Below are 27,900 nucleotides of genomic sequence, written 5' to 3'. Positions count from 1 at the left end.
TTCGTAACCAACATGATCTTAGGTTAGCTGCGAAGTAGATTTTAAGCCTCTGTTAAATTAATTTATCCTCACTTCTCATTCAAATGCCAGAAAGCTTTAGCTATGTCAAAGTGTCCTGTTCCAACACCCATACTGATGTGAGGTGATGCTATGAACCTTTATATCGAGCCCTGACGAGCCTCTTCTGGCCCTAAAATTTGAATAATTATGCAATTATATATTATGTGACACTGCAGTGATTGTGATGTTTGCTGTTCGGCCCTTGTGTGTTCGTTGCATAATACAGCATCTACCTGTTCAGTGGTGCCATCAAACAGGGAAAAAAAAAATTGAAGTGGCCATGATTTCATTTGATTTGTCAGCTTGTGCCTGCTAAAATGCTGATGTTTAGATGAAAATCTTTTTTTTTTTTTTTTTTTTTTAATTCCAGTGAGATCAGACCCCAGATAGATTAAATTCTGAAAACCCTTGTAAAGTACAGTTTTAAATGTCATGTATTGACTTTTCTACTGAGTTGACATTGAGTTCAGTTGCTAAATTCCTCCATTAAGCACTGCAGGCACCATACTACACACGTCACAGGTCATATCAAGGACTAAAACAATGAAACCCATTTACAGTGCAGCTCTTACATAAAAGAAGCGTAAATATTTTCCAACCTGTAAAAACTGTTAATACATTACAAATACATGGTCAAAATGCACAAACTGTTGACGGCTCTGTTTCCTTACTCAATTTAGGAAATCTTCTTGGCACGATTGTCATGAAAACAACAAAAGCTTCTGGACTTATAACAATTTTTGGGTTTAGGAACTCAACTTTGAAGGTAGAAAAGTGGTTTGCTTTGATATTCAATTACCATGCTCATATAGTAGGTGAGGTCAGTGAAAGCAACAAAGGCTACAAATAAGGTACTAAAAAATGTAATGCTACAAATAACACGGTTTAATATATGGAATATCAGAGCTGATATGATGAGAACAGAAGGGATTTGCAGATGATTAGCTACTGTTTTAGCTTAAGTTAGCTACTGTTAACTTAACCACCTTGTTTGGTAACTGTAGCCACAATTCTCATGAAATGCTACATGAACACTGGTGAAACACACCAGAAGAAAACAATGACCTTGCAAAACTAAACTCAATCTGTTTAGAACTGATCTGCTTTACTGCCAGAACATGAAAGAACTGTTTATAATGTTGTAAGATCGTTTGTAAGAAAGAAGAACAAAAAAAAAATTCACTGCCCCATACCAAAATTACCAAATTATGTCCAAGATGTAGCTGGTAGCCTTAAAATATAGTCAGCAAGATGATGAAAGTGAATAGTTTCTGAACAATTCCCTGATTAAATAAAAACTGACATGCACATGTATAGTGACATTCTGCAGCTTTTACCACACAGATGACCAATCGATAGCCTTTTAAGAATGGCAATGTACAAACTTGCATAGATAAAGTGATATAATATAGAGCAGCTTCATAATTGTGTGCCCAAAAATGGAACATTCTTTTATATTTACGCTATAGGCTTTTTTCTTTTTTTTTTATCTTTTTTTTTTTTTGACATCCCTGCACGGAATAGCTGCTTGGTGTTGGTCTACCTACCAACGAAACGAAAGAAAGACACTTGGACCACTAACATATGCAAGTTTGCAATTTGGGCCAAGTTTCCAAGAGCAGGAGATCTGATCTGAGTAAAGATTCAAATGGTTGGATGGATGTGGATCAGCACTCCTGCTCAAAGAGGCTGAGGGAGTACAGGCCCTAGGTCACATAAAACATCAGGACGGTAGCTTTTGTTTTTTTGAATGTTTTTTTTTTTTTTTTAAACAGTAATGACAATGTGGCATATGGATGACATCATAGAATCATCTGAATGTAAAGGGCTTCACTGACAGTCTGTTATGCTTTAAAATTGTCTTGCATGCTTTCCCTGGGATTATTTGGATTTTGACTGCAACTGTATTTAAAGCACAGGGGGAAATGCCTGATTTTGGCTAGTTTAAATTTAAGGCTATTCATTTCTATTTGGCTAAACCATCACCTGGGGACTGAGAATTGGAGGTGTGACATCTCTTTTGGTGAAGTATTAAAATGGTTCCACAACATGTGGATACAAAGTCCTCTGACAGACTTTAAACTAATGCTAAACCTACAGGGGAGAACCACTCAATTTGGAAAATTTCTGGATCTATGATGGTGAAAAATCTGTGACATCTTCTGGAAATGCAATCACTCTCTATAACGAAGACTCCCTTGAAAACACACTGAAGGCGCTTTAAAGAGAACAATTAGGAGAGATGGTGACAATAACTACAAAAACATCAGGCTATAAAACATGGGCCCATCGTTCACAAAAGTTATCCTTGTCACGAGAGCACAGAAAATGTGCCATTTTGAGTGGCAATCCCCTCACTAGGTACCTTACAGTTTTGAAAACAATCAAAAATACAACACATAGACAATACTCTGAGCACAGTTCTATTAAAAGCAACAGGTTATAAAACATTGACATCATCAAGAGGACGTGCTGTACATTGAGTTGAGAGTGCCAACAGCCTCCCATCTCTACCTCAGTCATGAACATGACAGCAAAAATCATGTTCTGTGTGCAAATTGAGTGAACACCAAAAGCATGGTGTAACTCTGATGCTACTGACTGAATCTGTAGAGCTACATCAGGTGTGATGGTGGTGGTGGGGGAAAAAAAGCTTTTGTTGCATACAACAAACCAACAAAACAGAGCGAAAAATGTAAAAGCTTTTTTTTTTTTTTTTTTCCCCTCTTCCTCCCCCCTAAGGTGGCTCCTGCATGATCTTGTCCATACGAGAGAAAAAGCATTTCATGATGTAGATTTTTTTTTTTTTTTTTTCCCCTTTGCAATGCCCTGCTAAAATACCACACCACAGCGACCGACAGTTAGGCCAATTGAAAATTGTCCCAGTCTTCCTTCACATCCCCAAATGACACTGACACAGCGGTCCATTGACAAGTCTGTCCTCCTTTGACCCTTGACACTGTGGCCAAGGTGTAGGGTTCTGCCATGCCTCTCTCATGCAGAGCGATGGATCCCAAAGTTGCTGGGGGGCTGGTGGTGGCTCAGCCCAAAAACTTAAGCACTCAAAGCTGCTAGGAGGAATAGAATGTAAAGGAGTGAAAAGGGGGGGGGGGGTGAAGGTGGGGGTGAAAAGGGGGGGGGTGGCCCATCCTTGGAGCGACTCTCCACTCCAGCCTTGAAGGTGTGTTTAGGTTGGCAAAGGGTCATCATCACCCTTGCTGCACTTGCATTTGCAGCAAAGGACGATGGGAGTGGCCAAAAGCAGGAAGGGGGAGGCAACCAGCAGGAGCAGGCCGAAGCCAGCAAAGATGCCCACAACCTGCAAAGAGGAGAGAAGAAGAAAACAATCTTTTTTTTCTTTTTTTTTTTACAGCATTAATGTCTTTGTGCCAGAAACCACAGCGCACAGAGCTCTTTTGGCTTTTTAATCTAATTGTACTGGTAGAGGACAATGTACAGTTCAAAATAATAGCAGTCCCACATGACAAATAATTTACCAGTAGGCATAGTAGAGCCATAGAAAACCAACAGACCCAGCATTCATGACGTGCATGCTTCTGAGTCTGTGTCATTAAAGAATGAATTGAAAGGGGCAAAATAATAGCAGTGTGGAATTCAATGAGTGAGGTCATTCACTCTGCAAAAAAAACAGGTGTCACTCATTTAAGCATGAAGCCAGCACATGTTGCATATGCATTTCCTCTGAAAGCCTGAGAAAAATGGGTCATTCAGAAGAACAGCATACTTTGATTAAAACATTGATTGGAGATGGGAAGAAAATGATAGGCTGCTCAGCTAGAATGATCTCCAATGCTTTAAAATGGAAAGCAAAAGCAGAGAGACGTGGAAGAAAAAGGAAGACTACCACTGGAATGGATTGTAGAAGAACCAGAATGGCAAAGACTCAGCCAATGATCGGCTCCAGAGCGTTCAAAGACGGCCTGTGTGAAGCTAATCTATTGGCACGATAAAGGCTTTGAGCTTCACTCACAGTTTTAGAAACACTGCTATCAATTTGAAAACAACTGTACATGATTTATGATTTCAGTTTCCAAGCGCCTGCGATACCGCATTTCCCCAGCAGAGGTTGCCCAGTGCATCAAACCTACAAACCTTCAGCACTGTTGCCTCAAAAAGCAACATTTCATAGTGCAGGTGTGTTTTTCACATGAAGAGAGAAAGCAAAGGGGCAAACGAAAAGGAAAAAAAACTGATTAACTGACACAGAAAACCAATTTTTTTCCAGCTGAACAGAAAAAGAACATACTGTAGTGATGGCAAATACCTCTCAGTACCAAAGTAGCTAGTCCACCACATGGGGGCGCCAGACACCAGAGAATTCAAAGCCATAAAGCGGACTACATAACTCGAGTCACATGCAAAAGTGACTTATTATAGCATAAAGCTTCTCCTGCTGACAAAGAAACATATATTTGGCCATCAGTTGCAGGCAAACTATTATTACAAACCCGAGTAATACATTGCTTTCCACAATTGTTTATCAAGCAGTAAAATGTGTGTCCAGAGCACAATTAGCTCTTGTAAGTGGAGCCGAGGGGAGCTTTTATTTTTAGGACATGACCTTCCTTCTAATTGATTTGGTCAGATACAGTCAGGAGGAGAGGATGCTTTTTCTAAGATAGGTTTACCCTGCTACATCTCATATTAATTGGGGAATTTGAGAGAGAGGCTTCATTAATGTGAAGAAGCGAGGAGGGTGAAATGAGGAGAGTAGGAGAGAGACAAAGACAGAGCAGTGAAGCTGTAGCTGGCTTCCACCAGCTGAACTCTCCTCATATGACTCAGCCTGCCCCACTGGGCAACAGATGCCAGGGTGTATGCTAATGTTGACAAAATAACAAGTATGTTGGACCAAGGGACACGCAAAGCCATGAATAGATTATTTAGCTGAGGACACACTGAGAGACTATTTGGGAAGTGAATAACATCCTCTGTTGCACCCGTAAAACACGTTATTGTGTGAAAAATTCCAAGTAATGTTAATGTTTCCTGTGCAATCCATCATTTCATATGTGGGGAAATGACATGTCATCCAATCCTTTATATGTGATTTTGTTACCTAAGGTAAACACTGGTTACAAAAACAGTTTTTTAAAAAAGGCATGTGTGCATAACATGCTTAGTAGGAAACAAACCACCGGACCCTTGTCGCTGCCTGTGGATCGAGCTGTCCTTTTCATGTTGTGCTGTCAAGTTAATAGTTGCCCATCTCTGAGTGAGACAACTGAGCCAGAAGGAGAGAAAGAGGCAGGGCCAGACAGCATGTGTACAGCCACATGCTGCGGGGGGGTTGGAACCTGAGTAAGTGTAAGAAGATGATAGAGGGAGGCAGGGGAGGTGTGGGGGCTTTTCACCTGTGTTCTGTGCCAGATAACAGACGCCCTGGAGTGGCCCAGTTTGTTTCGACAGGGCCCTTTGTCGTAGTGGATCAGGAGAAAGTCATCCTGTCAGACAAACAAACACAGAATACAAATAAGACTGACCATTAGCAGCATGAAAGACGCGGGCAGCAGTTCTGAGAAAATTGCTTTTTAAATGACCTGCGTTTGTCTGCTCTCACACAATTCTGATTACATAAGTCACCCTTATCCAAGTTCAGCCAAGGCTGTCCTTTTCTTCAGCCTCCTAATATATTTTAAAATACCAACGCATCTTTTGCCTTTCTTATCAGCATCAAGGTTAAGCTACAGTTTCGTAATTATGAAAACTATTCCTGCCACACAGAGACAAATGAACCAAGATTATATCAATGTTGAAATATTATTGCAATATTAAAGTGTAGAGATTTAATTTTTTTTTTTTTTTAGAGATGAAAGGTGCATAATTATGCTTTGCACTTCAGTGAAAATGAAGGGAATAAAGGGCAAACTCACATCCAGGGACTCCAGGCAGTACCAGCAGAAGGCATGCTTGCAGTTCTTGCACATCATTTGTGCACAGCCCTCATCCCTCTCGATGTAAACTTTACATTTGGGACAGCGCTTGATGGGTGCGTCATCCTCTTCATTCTTATAGAAAGAGCTGGGAACAAGAGAGAGACACAAGCTCGGTGTGCTTTTCCCCATTCCATATGTGATATAAAACCCAAAAGCAGTCAGTATGCTTTAGGTGTGATTGATGAAGTCGAGTAATTCATATTTACTATCTTTGGTGTAACAGGACTGAGTGAATTAGAGGATAGTTTTCGTCGATAGCTCTTAAAAAATGAACAGATAAATAAATAAAGCCACCTGGCACTAACTGGCCGTGAACTGGCTCAGAGACTCTTACTCTTCTCTCCAGTTGGTGTCAGTTTGTCTGTATCAATTTCTCTGGTTCCAGTAAAATGCTGACTGTTGAATTTAGGAGGCGAGCAGGTAGCTCACTGTGCTGGGCATTGCCTGAGGACAGCAAACAAGCCCATTTTTTCCCAGGCCTCTCCCCAATGAACTGTTATCACTGTGCTTCTAAGTGCAATACGGCACATTTTGTACACCCATTCGTCTGTAACCTGGCAGCCATCATGAAAGTGGCAAAAGAAAGAAAAATAAAAAAGATGGCTCTAAATTTATGTAGAAGGAAACAGAGCACGAGAACAGAACCGATGAACAGTGGTTGAGTTAAATATGTCCGTCTTGAAGAAAACTGAAACTGACACCTCATAACAGGCACTGTGATCTGAAGTTGAACTCCTGAATTTTAACAGTGCACTCCTGATCAGGTAGGAGGGGAAAGGGGAATTCAAATAAGAAGGCTCAGGATTTCTCCAATCCATGCTAGACCGAGCTCTCTGAGACGTTCTTATAGTGAACAGAAATAGTTCAAACATCCAGGCACTGTCCTGCTAATCCCCTCTCCCTTCACTGTGGCCTCCTAACCTGGTGCCGAACATGTGCTGATAAAGGAAAGCTCCCTGAGCCAGTGAATATCACTGAGAAACGGGTCAGCTGCATGACACCAAGCAGTCCTCCTGGACCAATAAGCCCTCTCAGACGGCTCCACTGCAGTTTAGCTTCAGCAGATGGTTTTATCTTCCTATTAATTTCTGCTCGAGCCCTGGCTGATGCTCAGCTGAGCAGTGGATACAAAACAGCCAGCCAGACCAGCTGTCAGTCTGTGAATGAATCCTGCTGTTTATTGACAAACTGTCCTGAGCTGCAGTTAGGTGAGCAGAACATGTGGATGTCAATTCTAAGAAAATGAATAACATAAAAATGAACCCCCCCAAAGTCACCTATGAGCTCCTGCTTTGCTCAGATTCTGGGCAGCTCGTCGTCGTCACACTCCTTGACCTCTCTGCGGCTGTTGACTTGATTCACCATCCTCCTGTCTGTCTCCAATCCTCCCCAGACATCACTGGTACCACCCCCACCTGCACCTCCTCCACTGCCCCTTCTGTCCCACGGTGTCCCTCAAAGATTGGTCGTCCTCTCTTCATTCTCCAACTCCTGGCACTTGTTGGCATTATCTGTCGCCACAATCTCCACTTACCACTGTTACGCTGATGACATTAAACTTTACATGTCCGCTAAATCTGCCCAACCAGCTAACCAAATCTGCTTTTTCCCACCTCCACTCATCTGCACCTATTTCAGCTGCTGAAACTACTGCGACAGCTTTTTCATCAGATCCTCTAAAGCCCTGAATGAATTTAGCCAAAATTCTGCTGAATGATTCCTCACTCTTACCTGTGCTCATGATGACATCACTCCAGTCCTACAGAGCCTCCACTTTGCTCCATCCATCATCATATTCAATATAAACTGCTCATCCTCACCTCGCCCCCTCCTACATCACTGACTGGCTCCACCCTCCATTCGCTCCCGTAGCCTCCAATTGTCGGACACCAACCTCCCTTCCACCCCCTCAGGGCCACCATGCTTCAGACAGGGGGGAACAGAGCCCTCTCAGTTTCTGCCCCCTACAACCCCTCTGTGAGCCCCCTCAACTCCTCAAATCTGCCTGATGCTTGATGTCTGATTGTCCGTATGCCTTTATTTTTTTACAGTCGTTCTTATTGTTTTATTGATTGCCTGAACACTGTTAAAATGCCTCGTGAATAAATTGAATTATTATTAACATTTCCAGGCATCATCAGTAAATAGGCCTGTTTCTCTTGCAATATATAAAAATGGGATAAAATATCAATCTTTATATCGTTATGACATGCTTGATAATTAAACATTGTGTTAACTGGAAACTGAGGGGTCTAACATTTTTAACTTAAGTGCTGAGCACAATATATTGCTTGAATAATTAAATGTAATTACTTTATGAACGTATTACTAAATACTAATGTTTTTGTAGTTCCAAAATAAACCCACTATGATTGGGCTAATTATCTTTTATGCAATTAATCAATATCCACAATTACATCTTCTATCCAGTAGCTAATACATGGGTTGAAACTAAAGATGCCCCTTTCACAATAAATTCATCTGAATTTTTCAAAACCTAAGCTAACATATTTATACTTTTTCTAATTCAACCAAGACTTCAAACCCAAATGCATGTACCATTGTTAAATGTCTCCAGAAAAGCAAGTAATTATTCATATTAATCGAGAGAATTACAGGAATGCTTCATTAAAAGTTGACAAAACCCATAATATGATTATCAATCGTTTTTATTGACTCTCCAGTTATTTTCAGCTCCATCCTGTCACTGTTCAAATTATGGGTCACCAGCAAAGAGAATATTATTCAGTATTTATTCTTTTCAGAGGGAAGAAAATAAGAGTTGACGGAGAAATTCAAAGATGAAGAATCTCAGACCACATACGGGAAATAAATGGACAGAAAGCAGTACCTGTTTTCTCCTGGTAGGAAGGAGGTAATGGGCAGGTTGTTCTCCTGGCAGGCCTGCCCGGGGTGCCAGTTGGCCTTGCAGGCCGAGCAGAACTCGAGGGCACAGACGGCGCACTGGACCAGCTGGGGCAGAGCTGGAGAATCTGTTTCTTTTAGTTGGCACACAGCCTGGCAGGTTGAAGAAGGGCACCATGTCCGGCACGGATCCAGCAGAACCTCTGAGGACACAAATTAAGCATCAGAATCATGGACAGTTACTTTATAAAGTGACATATTACCCAAATCAAATGTAAAAAAAAAAAAAAATAGCCGCTTGTGAGCATATATTTATTTTGGTAGAGAAGTCATCGAGTCAGTGTTTAGTTTGTCAAATGTTCAATAGAAAGCTTGCACTTTCCCCTCTCTTGTATCACAGTAGATGTTTTCATGGTAGAAACTAACTGACTGCAAACCGCTAAAATGCAGAGACACGCAAGCATGTTTGGTAATCTACACTTTCACAATTATCTTCTGATGTTTTTTGATGGCAAAGATGCCACTTTCTGTGTTTTTCTGTTTGAAGTCCATGGCGTGATGCGCTTGCCCTTGAAGCCTCTCATTCCTTCCCGTTGCCTCGCTGCCAAGAACTCAGAGCACACATTCCACATGCACTCTTGGCTCAGCCAAAGAAATATGGAACAGTTACAGCAACTGTTCTGCCTGAATGGACTGGGACATTGATGAGACGGCTGACTGCCCTTATTCAGGCAGTGTCAACATTTTTTTTCTGAGCCTTTCTGTGGATTTGTATTCATTTAGTGGACCACCTATTGTGTTCCTATATGTGTTTTTCTAGTGCATTTACTTCTGCAATTGTGATTTGGATGTTCTGTGTACAGCAGGGTGAGTACCATCAAAGAGTGACAGCTCAGCTTGGTACCGCTGTCTCTAGGTTGTGGTGGAATATTACTGATTAGCAAGTGTACTTTGACAGCATGGAGCCCAGACCTGCCATTATCTCTGCAGCGCTGAGATCCAGGCCTTCATCACTAGGTTAACATTTATTCTGCAAACAGCGTGAACAGAGGACACTATATGTAGCCACATGCTGAGTCAAGAAATAAAAAATAAAAAGGATTTAATTTAAGTAGCTCCATATGCTAAGTGAACAACTTCTATCAGAGTCAGACAGTTTGGAAGGTTAGAGCCAAACCAGTCCAACTAAAATCTTTTTTACAAAGTCTCAGAAGCATCCCTCCTTCGTGAAGTTGGTGTTTGATGGATATGGCAGGGTTGACTAGTCGTGAGTATCTGCCACACCAATACTCCCTGCTCGTGTGTTATTTGGATAAATGGGGTTGATCAGAGATTTTGTCAGATATTTGTTAATTCCGAATCAGCTTCCTGCTGTTCAGTGTCAACACGGTGAGCTACGAGGAAACAAATAAGACAGTTTGACGGCACCTGGTGGTGTTGAAGACTGAAATTTAGTGAGCAAACGTTGCTCGATTTTTTTCTATTAGCCATCTGCAGAGGCCCGGTGGCGTAACTCAAGAGCAAGATTGTCCATGGGGGGCGAGTGGCTGTTTTCAGACAGAGCGGGCAAATCATCAACACGTGCAGGACAGCATTGTCACCGTTCTTTTGTGTGCCTCGTTAAAAGAACAGTACAGCATCCCTGGAGGAAAGGAAGAGCCACGTGTCTCTGCCATCGACAGCCGTTGCCCACACACTGAGAAGCGATGGCTGCTTCTGCTACTGACTCACCCCTTTCAAACTGAAGTTTCTTGTATCTCTGCATCATTTCTGTGGCCACCATGCACTCAATCTACAGGAGAAGGGGAGAAGAGAGGTGGGAGGGAAATAAGCAGGTCATTGTGCGTATTTATAGACTGAAGCTGCAAGAAGCGATAGTACAGTCAGTGTGTGTGTCATTTCCAGAACAAAGTCAAATTCTAATTTCTACAGGATAAGAACTTGCTCTTTGCTACGCAATAAGGCCCATGATCCTGTTCTGAGATGGAAAAACGAAGCCAATAGCCAGAATGTATTCAGGGTACACACTCAAGGTGAAGTTCACTCATTAACTGGGCAATGAAATGAGTATGTGGGCTTTGTAAAAGAGCAGTCGATTACAAGGTGATGGCACTGCCGGGAGAGAAAACAGCGATGAGGAATGCTCTGTCTGACTGGCAGGATGAACTAGTTTGGGTTTCATTATGGGCCGGTGACACTGATTGATTAGAATCACAAGGTTGTGGTGTGCTGAACCACACTGAGCCCCATGGGCTTTCAGGACTGAGCTCATCAGCTCATCAAATTAAATATCTTGGGGATGAAGAGCGTTTTCCCCTCAGATTGACCCCACGCGAAGAAGGCAGGCATGCAAGAAGACTCGTTATAACGAAATAATATTGATGAAGACGAGCTCTGAGGGAGCAGAGACTGAGACAAACTGCAGATCTGTTAGTTTCACCAATTTATGTTCATCTATGTGGGAGGAAAACATGGAAAAACTGATTGGTAGAGCTAAAATTAATTTTCCCCCCTATTTTACGCAGATGCGTTACCAGTTTTCAACTATGTAGATTTACTTGAATTTACTAGAACGTTCAATCAAATGAAAATGCCTTATTGTCAAAGTTCCATTCATGCAAACTGATAGTTGTATTCATGTGGTAAAAAACAAGTATTTCTGAAAATTGCGGCACTGCTGAAGCTTAGACTCATTGGTGATGTGTCACCAACTAAACTCTTAACAATAACTACACATCTTGGGACAATCAAAGTAGAAGTTGTGTCTTTTCTTTTGATCAATACCTCATTTTCCTGCAGCTGCCCTCTTTTGGGACAGGCAGAGTCTGGACAAGTGATTGCAGTTTCAAGGCCTTCTTTGATCAGGAGTTCCACATACTGCTTCAGGCACTGAGGGAGAAAGACACACAAACACAACATTGACCGAGTAAAAGATCCAGTTGGCACGGAAGATTTGGGGGAAAAAAAAACAAAACATAAGACGCCATAAAACCTGGTCAATACACACTGACATAAGAGTTAAATTCAATCGCTATCTCTGTCTGCCTGACCTCAAAACTTTAACCTGCACTAATCAATATTTTTTATTAACAAGGGAGCAAATGTCTATGTGAAAGGGTTCACTAGTGGTGACAAACCCACATCCATTATCACCTGACTCTGCAGTTGCCTTCAGCTACACAAGAAGATTTTAGCTTATTTAAGGCCACAGCTTAATTTTTATTCTCAACACTGTCTAAAACTCAACTGAGCAGCAAAGATAAATCCACTGTCCACTTCTTGTCAAGCATCAAACAACAGACACAAATGTATAAGTTACTGGCTGCTGAGGGAAGTCAGAATTATACAGTGGATGGTGGAAACCACCATCATACCAAAAAAAAAAAGAATATAAAAATAATAATAATAATAATTAATTAATTAAATAAATAAATATCTATCTATGTGGCTAAAGGTAAAGGGTGAAATCGTGTACCCTGTACAATCAGGAAGACGATCAGATGATTCTAGGGACCTCTACTCTGTTTATTTATTGATCCAAAACTTTATTTCTTATATTTAGGTAAAAGTTTTAATGTGAATATAAAATATAAAGTAGTTCATAGTAAAGCAGCTCAGGTCAGATATCAGTCTGTGTCTGTGTTTACTTTGTTACTGACCTCTTTGATAAACTCTGCTAGCTGAACCTTTACTGTATTTACTGGCAACGCCCAGACTGGTTACTAGTGACTTCTATTTTTATGTTTTATTTTGGACATCATTTCCACATATATTAAATATATTAGTTAGGAACCGGCAGCAAATGGGTGTTACCCTTCCGCTTCCCAGCTCATTGCACACTGGGCTTGTGTTACGGGGGAGAGATGTGACATTCGTAATTGATCCCAGTAAGCCATTACTGATTTCACTACAGTTAAGACCCTGCACTTAAATCATCTTTTCGTCTGTGGACAGCTCCAGGAAACTTGTAGCTGTTAACAGTGTCCTACTCACCAGTGTACAGAAGACACATTGGCACTGCGTGATGGTGGTCATCTGCTCCAGAGGGAACTCTCCAAGGCACAACTTACATGAGACCAGAGGGTCCATGGCCAGCTCCCACGTGGGACGGTACCGTGCCGTGGTCATCTTCACTGCCACAGAGCTATAACACAAAAGGCAAAAAGAGGGTTGGAAATGAGAAAAAGGCACAATAATAAAGCCAAATGTGTTCTGAGAACGTGAAGTTAAAGGCGACTCTTAATCCTGCAAGTGATGAAAGAAACCCCTCAAGTGAGAATAGATGTGGTTTGATTTTGTTTGGGTCTGTCTACATAATAAATCCACAGTCCAGGAGGTGCTTTATTTGTTGTGACACAATCAGCATGATGGTAGGAGCGCAGCCTGAACTTCTGTCCAGTGAGTATGCACATACACAATCAGGCTGGCTGCATGCACAATGACACCAGCTCTCTGCCTAAATGGCCCTTGTCAGCTGTGTTAATTTTTATTCCGAGCCTCATGCTTCCTGGCAGTGAAAAGGAAATATTGTTCAAAGGCTCCTATAACTCCTGCAGTTATGCTGGCTCCCTGTGAAATTTTCATTCAGAATGAAATGACCCTTTTTTTTTCCCTCCTTCCTATCTGAATGTCATCACATCTCTTTTATTAGAGTCAGAAGAGGTTATTTTAGGCCGTCTCACTCTCTCCTTCTCTCTGTAGATGAGAGCAGAGCAGCCACTTAGCTGTTTACAGGAAGTAGTCCCGCGCATACAACGTCAACACTGTCAAGCTCTCCCCGTGCTGCTTAGCAACCGAGGGAGAAATTCAGAGGTGGAGGGGAGTGGGCCTGGAAAGGAGAGAGCAAAGGAGGCACGGCATAGGAAAAGACTGCCGTTCGCCTGCACTGGTCAGCACTGTCTCCCTTAGTGTGCAACTACCAGTCTGGAGGGAGATACAAAGAGCACAGAGAGTGGGAGGAGAAAGGCTGAAGACTTCACATGATTGCTAATGTCCTGGCCAAAAAAATATGGGAGTGGATAGAAGAGGAAAAAAAAAAGGGAGTGTGTTAGCCGTGGCATCTCTTCATTTGCAATCTTAAGGATGGATCCACTTCAATAGGGTGCTAGATTAAGGCACACATTAAGGCACACTATATATATATATATATATATATATATATATATATATATATGTATGGACAATACTGCAATGACAAAACAAGCAATGCTGCTTGGTGGCGCAACGAGAGGGCAAAGGGGTTAGAATCCCAAAGGAAGGGTCAGTGATGATTCATGAGAGCATCCTCTGTTGGAGTCTATTATTGGAAAGTTCTCCACCTCACTGGAAATCTATATGTTATAGGATCCAGCTGCCGACTCCGCAGCAGTTTTGTCAAACTACAAGTACAAGCTGAAGATGCAGCTGCAGAAATTCAGGCATTAAAATTATAACTTTTATTTACAGAGCATCTTTCTAAAGTCATGGTACGAGCTGCTTCACACAGAACTAGTAGCTCATGAAAACCAATTTCAAAAGATTTGCAAACAAAAAGAAGAAATAAAACCAAATAGCGTTGCCATCAAAACTGCCAGACAATACGAAGCCAATAAAATCAGTTCAAGCTCTCTGAAAAAGATCAGTTTTAAAAAGGAGGTCAGTGATTCTGCTGACGTGATTTCCTCAGGCAGCTCGTTCCACAGCTTCAGGGCCCTGACAGTGAACGCTCTGTCACCTAGAGTTTACAGCTGCCCTCGAGGATCAAACAGAAAACCCAAATCCTGATGATCTCAGCCTAACAGACTAACAGGTAAGCAACAAAAGACCCTTAAAACTCAAGAGTGTGTTTCATGTGTTTCAGAAACACATTGGTATTATCTGTAGTTCTCTATTTAGTCACAGTGGAGTAATCAGGCAGATTAATCACATGGGGAGACACCCTCATTATAATTACTGTTAAATAATACTTAGTTTATCTAAAAAACACTGAAGGAAAAAAAAAAAAAAACCCTTAACCCTAACTCGGGATGAAAGAAAAAAAAAAAAATGCAGATTCAAGTGACAACATAACTCTTAAAACAAAAAGACAATACAGAATAGCGCCTACTCAGGGGCTCCAGCTGGACACCTGTTATCATTAAATAATGTCCAGATGATTCTTGCCTGGAGAAAACGTGTCATATATAAAAACAATAAGATTTGGTTCACTTCTTCCTCCTTCGCATCTTCTCATCTTCTCATCGTGTCATGAGTGGGAGGCAACGAGGAGGAAATGCAAAGTGAGAAAACTCGGAGGACAAACAGAGGAAAAATGAGACGTGCCTCGATGTTTGATTCACTCTAAAACCACCTGGCATTCCTCCATCCATCCACCTTCCATCACTGTGACCAGATAGCACTGGGTGGTGATATAACTGAGCTCAACTCACTTGTACAAAAGCTGAAATAGCAGTTTTTAATCATTATGGAGCCAAAGGCTTACAAATGTGACCCCCAGAGGGAGGAGTACGTGGGAGGGCATGAAAGACATGACAGAATGACTTCAGCAAAGAAATGCTGTAATTAAATCACGACTGAATCACTGCACCGAACTTCAGCTCTGTACACTGGTCACCTTCATTTGATGCTCAACCAGGTCTGATGGTTCTCATTATGCAGAGTTTGAGAGTTTTAGAAAAGTAGAACTTGGTGTCAGTCAGAAATAAAAAAACTTCATAAAAGAGATGGAAATGATTTAATGCAGCAACAGTATCAATCTCAAACCTTCAAAGCAGCTTCACCAAGACTGAAACTAAATGGTCTTTATCCGTCTCCTTTTCTATGCTGCTGAAGCCCATTAACCCTGAAGCCAAAAAAAAAAAAATGACAGTGAGGAGTAACTGACACTGTAAAGAGTCAGACTTTCTCTTTACAACTGAACAGCTTACTCCCTCCTAGACTATATTAGCTGACAGAGCGGGTCGATGGGGACAAATGAAATAGTTAGGCAGGGCAAGCCTGAGAATGGTGGATGGGGGAAGAGAGGGGGAGTGCGATAAATGAGTTTTTGAGAATAAAGGTGGTGCAGTGCGATCCCTGTGCTGCATTATTAACTAGATGGTCCATTATCACAGAGAAACACACACACACACACAAACATACATATAAACAGAGTGCAGGCAGTGCAACTGTGCGTGTGGTCCTCTGCTGTCCATTTCAACGTGTGCTTATTTCAAATATAACCTCCCAGAGTACTATCAGCCTGAGAAGGTCAGGTCAGTCAGCTAAAAAAAAAAAAATATATATATATATATATATATAAAAATGAATTAAACAGGAGGTAAGAGTGGTTAAGAAGTCAAAAATCCATCTTCAACAGTGATCAGCACATGTCAGTCTGAGGGGGGTCCATACATGACTTAACCGGCTACAGCAGCATTCATCTGATAATGACTCTACAGCCAAGAGACAAACACACATGCAGTAACAATCCATTACGTAAGGAGGGGTGGAAACGGTCACGGAGGAGCAAATGAGGAGAACTCCTTGAGGGCGTAGAAGTGAAGGGGATTTCTTCCTGCAGTATGCATGATACCATCCATTACTGCTTAGACTGTATTCAGCAGGCAAAACAAAGCCAAGGTTAACTACAAGAACTGAAAAAAATAACAAAAACAATAATAATAGAATTATATAAACACTGATATTTATGCCGAGACAGACACAGGGAGATATGTACATGCAGCAGGAAAACTATCTTTGACCTCAACCATACATTAATTATGACCCTAGGAGCAGACCAGCCAAAAAAAAAAATCCCAAAATGACCTCACTCTGGTTTTGTCACTCTTTAACTGGCACTCAGGGAGCGTGACACAAAACCATACACAGATTTCAATAGAGACAGTGTTTGAGCATTTCTAGTCATTATATTGTGGGAGTTTGAATTCGGTTTGGATTCTTACCTTCCTCATTTCCACAATAGTACTAAGTTTGTGGATGCAATGCTGTCGCAAATTCCACAAAGCAGCACTTGTCAACACATGCCTTCAGTGAGTTCCGAGGAGGTTTTTTGCACGCCACTCCAAGCCATAAGTCTTGGTAATATTTTTACAAGCCAGCAACAGTCACTGCATGTTCCCAAGCGCTGAAATTTATCATCAAAGAAACATTTTTTGTACATTACATACATCTATGATATGATATGATATTCGAATATATTCAACAAAAACGACAAAAATTATTTTAGTTCCATAATCTCAAATGTCAGAATGTGCTTTTTTGAACAGTTGGCGCGTAAACCAAGTAAACAATGATGCTGTACAATGACGCTGATACTGACCTGGTGACAAAGCATCCACAGAGTTTTTGCTGTAACCGTGGCCGTCTTTCACATGGAGCACCAGCTCTGCTCTGCATTCAAATGAATGCTGCTATCTAACAAAGAAAGCACACCGTAAAATGAAAATGCTCACTTGAATAGACTCCAGTAGAGTCAGTAAGTGAGAGCATATTCTCATATGCTCCAACAGAAAGCCATTCATTGCATAGAAATGCAGGCTTCACATTTATTAACTAAATTCAATTAAGAAGTCTGAACAGACCAGTGTGCAACAGCTAACTTCCATTTGCTCCGATGGAGGCGAGAGAAGGTGGAAAGAATGTGAGATTTTCTTCTGGTGAAGCTGTTTTAACTGTGTGTAATTATATAATGTCACATCACCGCATTGCATAAGGCTCTATTTATATTCTGTACCACACCTATGGCCAATGTGAAAGAAAGCTGCAAACAACTGCTGTGGGAGTGGGAGAAGCCCACACATTTTTCTTGGACATGCAGACATTAAGATCCCTCCACAAAATCTGCACAAAGCTGATTTACAGAAATCTGCTGTCAGACAGTTAGGTGAGTTAGAGAGAGGGCACTGTGCTCAGAGAGATACAGATGCTGGGCAGGAATGAGGATGGATTCATGTATGGGGACGAGCCAACAGATGTTCATTTGTGTCATTATTTTCTGCAGCAAAATTGTTGTAGTGAAAATGCCGATATGACACAAACAACCTTTGTTCTAACCGAATGTATCAGCGAAACCTCATAGCTTGATTCAAGTTTACTTTTGTCAACATTTTTCACTCCCATCCTGCTGTTCCCTCATTATCTCACCAGAGCTTCTGCTGTAATTGCAACCCACTGACACGTGTATCTACACAACAACAACCACTTTTGCACGTGTACTGATTCATCTTAAATCTCAGTACAGTGACCAGCAGGAGTAATGTGTGATTAAGTAAAGATAAAAGAAAGATTGGTCTGAGCTTTTGCAATGGGCATTTCCTCATCCTACCCTCTCCTCCTCGCTACTGTATGCCACCTTTGCCTTTCCTCCCCCCTAGAGACTGGCCCTGCTCTTCATGGCCAATTAATGAGACCTTTTAAATTTCCGCCTGCCATATTCTCCCTGTGTATACTGCTGCAGAGGAAGAGGGAGAGACAGAGTAAAAAGAGGTAGCGATGAGAAGCGAGGCAATGTGCCAATTGCTTCAGTTTTCAGCTCCCTTGGCTCACCTTCACTCTGTGATTACTTCTGATTACCTTGTTGTGGAGGCTCCCACCAAGCAATCGCACAAATAGGCAGAAGAGATAACCAACGAAAGACACAAACACTCTCAAGCTGATGCACATGGAGATGATCCTTAAAAACCTCTTAAAGAAAAAAAGAAAAAGAAAAAAAAAAGAAAATTTTGATTGATAAAGTCATATTTGGTGCTTTCCTGCTGGCCAACGCAGTTAAAACAGTTATAGGTCAAGGTGACAGGTCAATGTCATGCTCAGGTGTCCTCGGACACTATAAGAGCATGGTTGGTAACATGAGCACTGAAGGGTGCAAATTACACCAACATCTGCTCAACAGTGTTATTATTAAATCCTCCACACTTTACAGTGAGCCCTGCAGTGACTGGAGAGTCTGCTGACAAAACGCCTCAGTTTACTTATCGCCGAAGCCTGCACAGGGTTTCATATTTACAACTAGTGACACAGACATCCCATCATATACAGCTAAAGCTAAAGCTTTACACAAAACTGTGCAGCACATAAGGAATGGCCAAAACTGTATTTGGGGGACAAATTTAGCTCTTTCCTGTATATCCTGCATTACGCCTCTCAAACTGTTGTGAAAATGCAATACCAAGACACTTGGTATGAAATGCCTGTGCAATCCGGAAACCCGAGTAAGTCATTTTGTTCATCAACAATCAACTAACCCACATTTATAACCTTTGCCGCACATGCAGGGCCTTATTCGCTGAATGTGAAAAGTGACATGCCTCAGAGGGACAGCGTTTGAGGACAGTCACCGTCTGTCCTTGACATGTAGGGGTAGTTTGAAGAGGGTAGCCAAGGGCAGTGATAGGCCTAGTTTTACCGTGCCCTGAGGAGTTACACAATCACCCAGATGCATTTTGGCATTGTGAGTGGTGTGGAGAGGAGATGTGCGTTTTTTTGTTTTTTTTTAAATGGTGCCTAGCAAGTCAAAGTCCTCTGCAGTTTTGGTTCAACAGACAGTGACAGTGGCCATGCCTGGGTATGTAGGCCAAAAAACCCAAAGCCTCATTTCTAATTGGTCTCTTGCCATTTTCCTTCAGCTAAATATTGTCAGAGTGCACAGTCACTGCAGGGACTCTGAAAAGTCTGCTTGTGGAAAGTCACAAGAAGGAATATATATATATATATATGACAGACAACTGCACTGTTGATCAGGTGCAACACTCGTAATGATGAGGTCACCACACAGTGAATCATAGAGCAAAAGAATTACCACAGTTATTGAAAATCTCGACCAAAAAAAAAAAAAAAAAAAAAGTGCGCTAAAACCAGGACTTGCAATGACATGACTTATGTTTTTCACCATAAAGTGTCGACAGCCAGAGGAAACCTGTGAGCTCTGAACTCAGCAGTGTTTTCCACATTTCCCAGAAACCCCGTCTGTAAGCAGAAAACTCTCACAGTTAGTCACAGAACATATTCACTTGCCCCAAGAAGTATGATACAGCCAAAGACGGAACAGAGCACAAAGGTTGACCGATATGGGACTAAAAAAGCAAGCAGAGGGAAAATGGGGATATGCTGAAAAATAGAAAACTGGGATGGGTAAAAGAAAAAAGAAGAGCCGAGAGTTTATAAAATAAATTGTGAAATTTAATCTAAAACAACTATAAAACCTGATTTCCACTGGAGCTGATTGCAACCACTCCAAACAATGCTCGTGATTCGACCAGACGGGCTGCAGTGTGTTTCACAGCCCGTTCTATGCTGTGCTCTGCTAAAAATAAGTGCTTCGTCTATTTTTTGTTATTTTCATGGAGGCCACATCAAGCTGAATAGAGCAGATTGAGCCAAGTTGGATGTCCGACACAGCAACAGCAGAGCACCCAGTCAATTACTGAAATAAAAGCAAGTTTTACAAATGCTCCAATGTGCAGCACATCGCTCCCTCAATGACTGGTGACAACGGAGCGACAGAAATCCTCCTGCTGTACTTCAGACGTCTGCCCCTGGTGGCTTTCAGGGGTTACTCTCCGAAGCGGAGCACTTGCCTAGACCCCAAACTGGATGGTACCCACTGGCTTCTAAGTTTACAAAGACCTTTGAGGTTGTTTTTTAGAGTTTGTTTCCACACCCCAGACAACTTCTCAGCACCTGGAGGAGAAAAAACAGTCATCAACACACCCTGCTGATCTGATTTCATAAGAAAGAAAGAAAGCATTCCACCCCTTCAATGACAAACTGGTGAGCAAAGCTTCAGACTAGAGGCTGAAATAGCAGCCACAGAGTCTTATTGTTCAAGGCAACAACAGGACAGGACTGTACAGAACAAGTGACAGCATACAGTTCTCTACCACACAAAGAATAAAGGAGAACATAAAAATGAGACAAAAAAAAAAATAAATAGATGAATGTCTTTGTTTGAGACAGTGGCCAAACACATCATCCCTTATCCAATTCCACAAGTGCTTAAGACAAGGCTGTAAGCAATGACGAAGTTCACTCCCACATTAGTATCTCAGAGTGTAAGTGAAGGCGACAGCAATGCCACACTGAGACCATTTCTATTGAGAGATTCAGAGAGCCCGAGCAAAAGGTTGACTTTGCAGCAACTTGTTGTCTCTCTCTGCTTCAGTCTTTGTTTACAGGAACACAATAACCAATTTAAAGTGAGTAATCAGATTAAACTCTCTCGCGGATGTTCTGACAATATCGAAAGTTTAAAAAGAAGAAGCAACTTCTCACAAATACACTTGACATTGACAAAGAAAGATCATTTCTTCTACAGCCATAACAGTGCTCCTATGTCTATGAACATGTTTGGAATCAGCTTTTGCATTTGTTTTTCGTCATGTGAAATAATTAGCTATCTTTCAAAAACAAAACCTTACAAAACAGAGTCTAACAAAAATCACATCTTTATCTTTGAAGGAAGCCACTTTAATTCCAAAATAAAATACTCAAAAATACTCTAAAAATAAAGCAAATACTCAGACCTAATTAATGGTGGCTGAGTGGATTTAGTCAGTATGCAGAGTTCCTGTTTCGTGAAAGAAAGAAAGAAAGAAAAAAAAAAAATCTCCATGTTCAAGGTCATACCCACCCAGGCATCTGAACACCAACAAATGAGAGCTGTATTCAGGACCTGTCTAAAAGTGGCACAGATGGTGGACGCACTCTTCATTCAGTTCATTTTAATGCTTTTTCTGGATGGATAAGTTCTATGGCATGGAGGCAGCTGATGTAGCAAACTCTATCTAAACAAACCGGAGCTATTTAGTTGAGTTTATTTTGATGAATAAAAGTTTGATGACAGTATAAAATGGAAATCAAATAGTTAGTCACACTGTGAATGTGACTGTGATAAATAAAACTCATAGGCTCTCGTGACAACATCAAGACGGATTGTGGGGGTGGGTGGGGCGTCGGAGGAAGATATGCAGGAATGAACGTATGCATTAACATGTTTTACATACCACATGGCGGCTTGACAGGCAGTGATTAAAATATCTGCATTTCTAATGTATGCTCTCTTTTCACAGTTCCTTGTGATAAATCTGCTATGTCACTGTGCGATGCTAACTGTTGTTACGCATGTCAAGACACAATTAACTATGCAGGTCGTGGCGAGAGCCACAGTAAGTTGACACAAATATGAAAAACAAGACGCATTGTTTGGCGCACTGGCATTTCACTTGACTTTAAATGTTGTAGAACAACCGACGTATTTCAATGGTCTCGTGTTTTGTCCTTTCACACAAATTAGTTCCATGAGAGCGCTACACGGCCGGCTCTGAGCTGAGGAGTGACTGCTGCACAGTCGGAACTGCTGCCACCCATCTGGACAATAGAGTTTTCATGGTCACAGAAGAAGAGGGCCACTACAACAGAGAGGCACTCAGCGCCTAATCTGTGAGCTGTGGTGGCACTATCACCGGCAATGACTAAAACAATCCACAAGTAATTTCAGTAATCGCTGCGTTAGAGCAATGGAGGCAAAGCAAAAGGGCATATGCTAAAGAGTTTCTGTCATTCCAGCAGCTAATGGAACTACTTTTGTTTCTTTCTTCCTTGGAGTCTCTCCACGGCAAAGACACTTCAATATGTCATCTTCACAATCCACTCAGGGAGTGCTCACACCACGCAAAACACATCACAACAACACAATTTTTGTCTCACCTTCTCTTCTGTTTCCCCCAACCCTTACCTTGCTGTTTGCGGTAAGCTGTCTTGTACTGGAAGGCAAACGCATCCCTTTACAGGAGTTTGGAATGGAGGAAGCCAAAAACGACCTTAGGAAATGCACTGACGTCCTGTTGTTGAGTTCGCTCCACACACGTAAAGGATATAAAACCCATTTGAAATCATGCGGATGGGGAAAACTCTTAAGGCATTTGTCCCAATACTGCCCTACATATCAGAAGAGTAATTTAATAAAAAATTACAACATGCAAGTGACCCACCCATTGTCAGCATTTGGGACATAATGGATTATTCCACATGGAAAAAAAAAAATCAGACAGTAATACTCAAGGGAGGAATTTGTCCTGAGAATTAGTAAAACTGTTGTTTTCAGATAACCTGGCAAAGCTGGGCTTTTTTACCCCCCTTTGTGCTCTGACAGTTATGCTTGAAAACACCTGTAGCAACATCACAAGAAAATTAGCCAACATTTTTAACACCACACATTTTAGATGATATCAAACTACATGTGGATATTCTTTACAGACTCCATTTTTTGCTAAAGCCTTGGCATGTAGTCCCAATATCTTCCTGTTTAGTTAATGGAAGCAGCCATAACATCATGCTGCTCAGGTTGCTAAATCCAACGGCAACCAAACCCAGAGACAAAAAGTCCCACACAAGCACGGGGAGAACATGCAAACTCTGCAAAGAAAGGCCTCAGGCCCGGGAATAAAACCCACAACCTTTTTGTTGTGTGGCGACAGCACTAACCACTATGCGGCCGTACTGCCCAACTGAAATTTTAAAGAGATTTTTCTATTGCCATGTAGCCTATGTTGACATTCACAGTTGTTTACTTTCCTGCGTTACGAGAGCGTCAGCAAAGACTTCCCTAAAGGCCATCATGAGCAGCCACTAACTGGGCCGGATCTAGCTGGTTAGCTCGCTAACTTTAGTTATGGAAAAGAAACAGCAATCGAAGGAGAAACAGAGGTAACAGCCGCTTTCTGGATTACAATTTTAAATCCTTTTTAAGATAAAGTGTTTTTTTTTTTTTTTATCTTTATTAAAACTACAAGGCTACAGGATCACTTGGGAGTAAAATATACTTCCTTTTCTAAGATAGATACTGTTCCAAATATTAGTGCTAGAAAAAAGTTTAGTCTGTAGAATTTTTAAAGAATAATAAGTATGACTGCAGGTAAAGTCTCTCCTGACCACATACTTAGTTCGATACATGTTCTTTTCCATCTGCACCATAAGCTTTCAAAGGGTGGCTATAAAACACCACAATGCTTATTTGCACCAGTTTTCAGCTCACTGTTGGCAGCTCCTATTCCCGGCCTACCTCTTGACTCATCTGCTTTGACTTCAGTTAGTGACTTCCAACATTTCTGAGAACGACGCCCAGCACATTTTGAGCCTCAACGTGTTATATTCTGCTGTTCTCATGTGTAGGTGGGGAGCGTCAGTGATGCAGACAGACATAGTAAGACCAAAGGTTTGGCTTATTCTCAATCGAGCTGAAGTGCGAGTTGTACCCCTTTAATGAACATGAAACATGATTTGCTTCTGGACTACAGTCTACTGAGGCTACAGTGGGTGGAAAAACTAATGTTTCCTCCTGTTAAATATTTCTCCTTGACTTTTTTCCAAATGAGTAACCAAAAGCCAAAAGTGGGGGTTGGCCTTTGAATTCTAAATTTCATAATGGTTTTAGAAGAAATCCTATAAAACTCCATTATGTTGGTAGCTGTGTTTAAAAGAACTTCCACATAGTGATGCTGCATCATCTATATTTTCTGCAGGAGGCATTAAAATTTACCATCCAACAAAAAGCTGGAAGTCATCCTGCAACGAGAGCTTTTCCTGGACACGTCTTGGCTGTGTCCCTCATTAGGCAGTCAGTGGATATAGATGGATGCTGCTAATGTATCACTACGTGAAAGCAGCTCAATGTCAGAATGGCACCTACAGAGTACCTGCTGGAATTGGCCCTTTGTTTCAGTGTCAGGAAATATAACGACCTCAGATGCAAAAAAAATCTCCTACTTTGTTAAATGGCTGTTCATTTGTATCTCAGTTATTTTCTTCTCTCAAATTACTTTTGCTTATTGTTTGATTGTCTGGGATTCACGCAGTCCTGATGGCTTGCTGCAATTTACACATCCCTGAAATACTAAATCTGGGAACGCGTCAGATGGTCAGTGAATTTGTGCCTTCATTACATAACAGTGTCTCGCTTTACAAGCCCTACCTGTTTGAGAGAACGGAGCCTGGGAGACCAGTTCAAAAATACCAAGCTGCCGTCGGGAAATAAGCACAGAACACGCAATCATCACACAGTACTCTCATAACAATACCTATCTCAGCCAAACGTAGTCCGAACTGGCTGGATACAAGCCATAACACAAAGAGCTAAAGTGCTCCCTGAGCAATGAACATCATTTTCAACAGCTATTTAGAAATCAAGTGATAAAGCATTGTTGACTGTCTGGAGTGTTCACTGGCCTTCCCTCAACCCCATTAAAACAAACACACACACAAGCACAGGCGACCTGGAAACCTGGAAACCATCCCCACCCTGAATACACGCTCACAACACCCTGCTGAAATGGCATTTAAGATGTTGCGTAATCCTTGGCAACCTGACTGCAGAAAGGCAGACTACAACCCGCTGAAATCAGATTACACCAAAATGACTTCTTTTCTCAATATGCAAATTTAACAAGAATAAAATGAGTGAGCAAAAGCACACTGTGATACAGCAGAGTATGCATGAGAATTTTTTTTTTTTTTTTTTTTTTACAAATCCCTGTTACCTAACCGCTGCAGTTTTATACTCAGTGTTGTCTGCTACTTACAGACACTTCCCAGCTTAGGGAAACCACTCTAACAAGACTTCACAGGTAATGAGGAACTGACAGCAATTGAGTTTTAATTACTGGTTAAGTGCACTTAACTGAACTGAGTGTCACATTTCGAGCTCATCTCTATCTCAGGCTGACTAATCTTCTTAACATGATGTGCCGATTTGTGATGTGGGTCTGACCACACTTCTACCTGTTGCACAGACAAACGCTCATGGACGATGTGGACATTTGCCGAAGTCTTACTCAGATCTGAAACACCAAGGCACTTTGAACGCACATTCCAAAATTCAAAAAGACAAGGAAGTATATAAAGTGTGTAAAGGAAGTAAGGCATTAATATTGTAGTTATTAACTATAATGCATTATTTTCCTCAAAGTACTCCTTATTAAAAACCATCATCTGGCTGCAAAACTACAAATCAGTCACGTGATTTGTTTTGCAGGACACAGTTTAAAGAGCCAAGCCAAAGCTTTATCAGCCAAAAGGAATCCAGTAAGTAAAAAACTGTATCTACCATCATCACCACCACAACAATGTGGATGGTACGTCGAGTTCTGGGCATCAAAACCTCATTCCTTTTCACTCTGAAGTAAACACATCTCCACCTCCCTCTGGGAGCGTCTGACTGCTGCTGGTCACCAAGCTATGTCTTACTGTTTTGTACAGAAGATCTTTCTCTTGTTTCGAGCAAATCTGTGACAGCTCGTACAGACTTGATGCACTTATTCCCCAGTGGGAAAGAGACTCTCTCCGAGAAGAATGAAAAAAAGTGCAGCACTACGTTCCCTGCCGTCCATCGTGTGTGTCTGTGTCTGGCTCCTGTGGTATGAGCAGAAGCATGAAATTGAAGAGAGAATCAATACATCACAATGAAATGGATCTTCCTGATTTGAAACAGAATGGACCATGAATGTGTACGTCCTTATAAAGTTCAATGTATATCATGAACCTGTTCCAGGAACAAACCAGGCTCTAAAGCGCATATGGAGGTCAGTTAGCCTTTCCTCGCATCGTGACACTTGACGGACATGGAAAATATCTTGGCTGTATTTGCCGCAAAGGAGGGAGAAAATACGTGTCATTGCGAGACACAAACATGTTGACCTGCCACAAAATATAAGAAAATGTAAGGGACGAGAGCACGACGTACAGGTGGCATACAGTTGGTCAGATATTTCACACAACACACACACAAACACACCTCAGCACCTTAGCCAGCGCAGAATGCGGGAATGGTGCTCTTCTACTAGTCTGGTTTCATAGTGACATCTATAATCTGGCTGCAACCTGTGTGTGTGTGTGTGGGGGGGGGGGGGGGGGGGGTCCTGCTGCTTAAAATGGAAATAGCAGGGCACAGAGAGTGACCTTTGAGGGCTCAGTGGAGCCGCCCACTCTGAGCATGTTATCCTATGAGTGCAGATACAACACTCTGCAGCTGCTGCACAGGATATACATATTATCTGAGGTGAGCAACAATGACATCAACTCAGATCAGGTGTCAGCGCTACAGCCACACACACACACACACACACACACACACACACACACACACATACTGGGCATGCTGTAACGTTGAAGCCAGAGCTCTCCAATTTGCCCATAAATGACTCCATAATAAGAGACAGAGTTGCAGAGTTTGAGAATGAGACTAAAAAGCAGGAGTCAGCGCTGAGATTGCTTACAGACAGCTGGCTGTGGGCTCAGGTGCAGGAAATCTTGCTGTTAAAACGAGGAAATGGCGAAAATGAATGCGACAGCAGTTTGTAAGTGAGCCTGACAGCCCTGGAGCTCCAGCAGCGCCCACTGTGTTAGAGGCAATCAAAACAAAACAAAACACAACACAAACCTCACCTGGCTTTCTGAGACAACGCCGTCTTGATGGTGTAACCTCAGGAAGGGCTGCAAAAGATGATCTCCTGATTGGATTAACGAAGACGCGACCAACCGGTCAGGCGGATGAGGAGGAGGAGGGTCTATCTGACGGGGTGATGCCCATGATCAGTGATCAGTGATCAGTGTGTGTCCGTCGGACGGCGGGGTGGAAACATTTCACCCGCTACTGTGGGCTGCAGCGCCTGAGATCAGGCCCTGGAGAAACACCGACACCGACAACCATCGGCGGAAATAGAGATAAAAAAATAATAACAAATAAATAAATAACACAGAGGGGGACAGATAAAAATAATAAGAACAATAAGCAAAGCGGTGGGAACCGACAGCACGTTTGTTTTTGGACACCGCTCTGCAGCGTCCAGCCTTCAGCCCGACACACAGAAGAGATCCTGTTTTAAAGGCGTCCGGCGGGAGGGGGGGGGGGGGGGAGAGGGGGGAGGGGGGAGGGGGGGGCGTGTTTACCTCTCTGCTGTTCCTGCTGCCGTGCTCCGAGGAAATCAGCTGCTTCTGGCTGGAGGGACGCCATTTGTTGTGGAGAAGCGTCCCGGTCTGCTGTCCTGCT

General features: G+C 41.9%; 1 protein-coding gene across 5 annotated transcripts; it reads right to left on the bottom strand.

Moving 5' to 3' along the window:
• Positions 1-354: 354 nt before the first annotated feature.
• Positions 355-27,900, bottom strand: rnf144aa (ring finger protein 144aa). Of its 5 annotated transcripts, XM_029493692.1 has the most exons (10): positions 27,801-27,900; positions 27,297-27,533; positions 17,182-17,276; positions 12,876-13,026; positions 11,667-11,771; positions 10,614-10,674; positions 8,869-9,085; positions 5,955-6,102; positions 5,436-5,525; positions 355-3,379 (listed from the first exon to the last, which is right to left on the bottom strand). In XM_029493692.1, exons 3-10 carry the CDS (start codon positions 17,256-17,258, stop codon positions 3,248-3,250), a joined length of 981 nt encoding a protein of 326 aa, XP_029349552.1. In that variant the 5' UTR covers positions 17,259-17,276; positions 27,297-27,533; positions 27,801-27,900; the 3' UTR covers positions 355-3,247. The 5 variants fall into 5 exon arrangements, with proteins under 5 accessions (XP_029349552.1, XP_029349551.1, XP_029349554.1 ...); XM_029493691.1 differs by lacking the exon at positions 27,801-27,900 and having other exon boundaries at positions 27,297-27,716; XM_029493694.1 differs by lacking the exons at positions 27,297-27,533; positions 27,801-27,900 and adding an exon at positions 16,805-16,986.

The sequence above is a fragment of the Echeneis naucrates genome, chromosome 22, assembly GCF_900963305.1.
Source record: "Echeneis naucrates chromosome 22, fEcheNa1.1, whole genome shotgun sequence".
Classification (NCBI taxonomy): Eukaryota; Metazoa; Chordata; class Actinopteri; order Carangiformes; family Echeneidae; genus Echeneis; species Echeneis naucrates.
The sequence above is the reverse complement of the archived record's forward strand: the minus strand, read 5'-3'. Positions and strand labels throughout refer to the sequence as shown.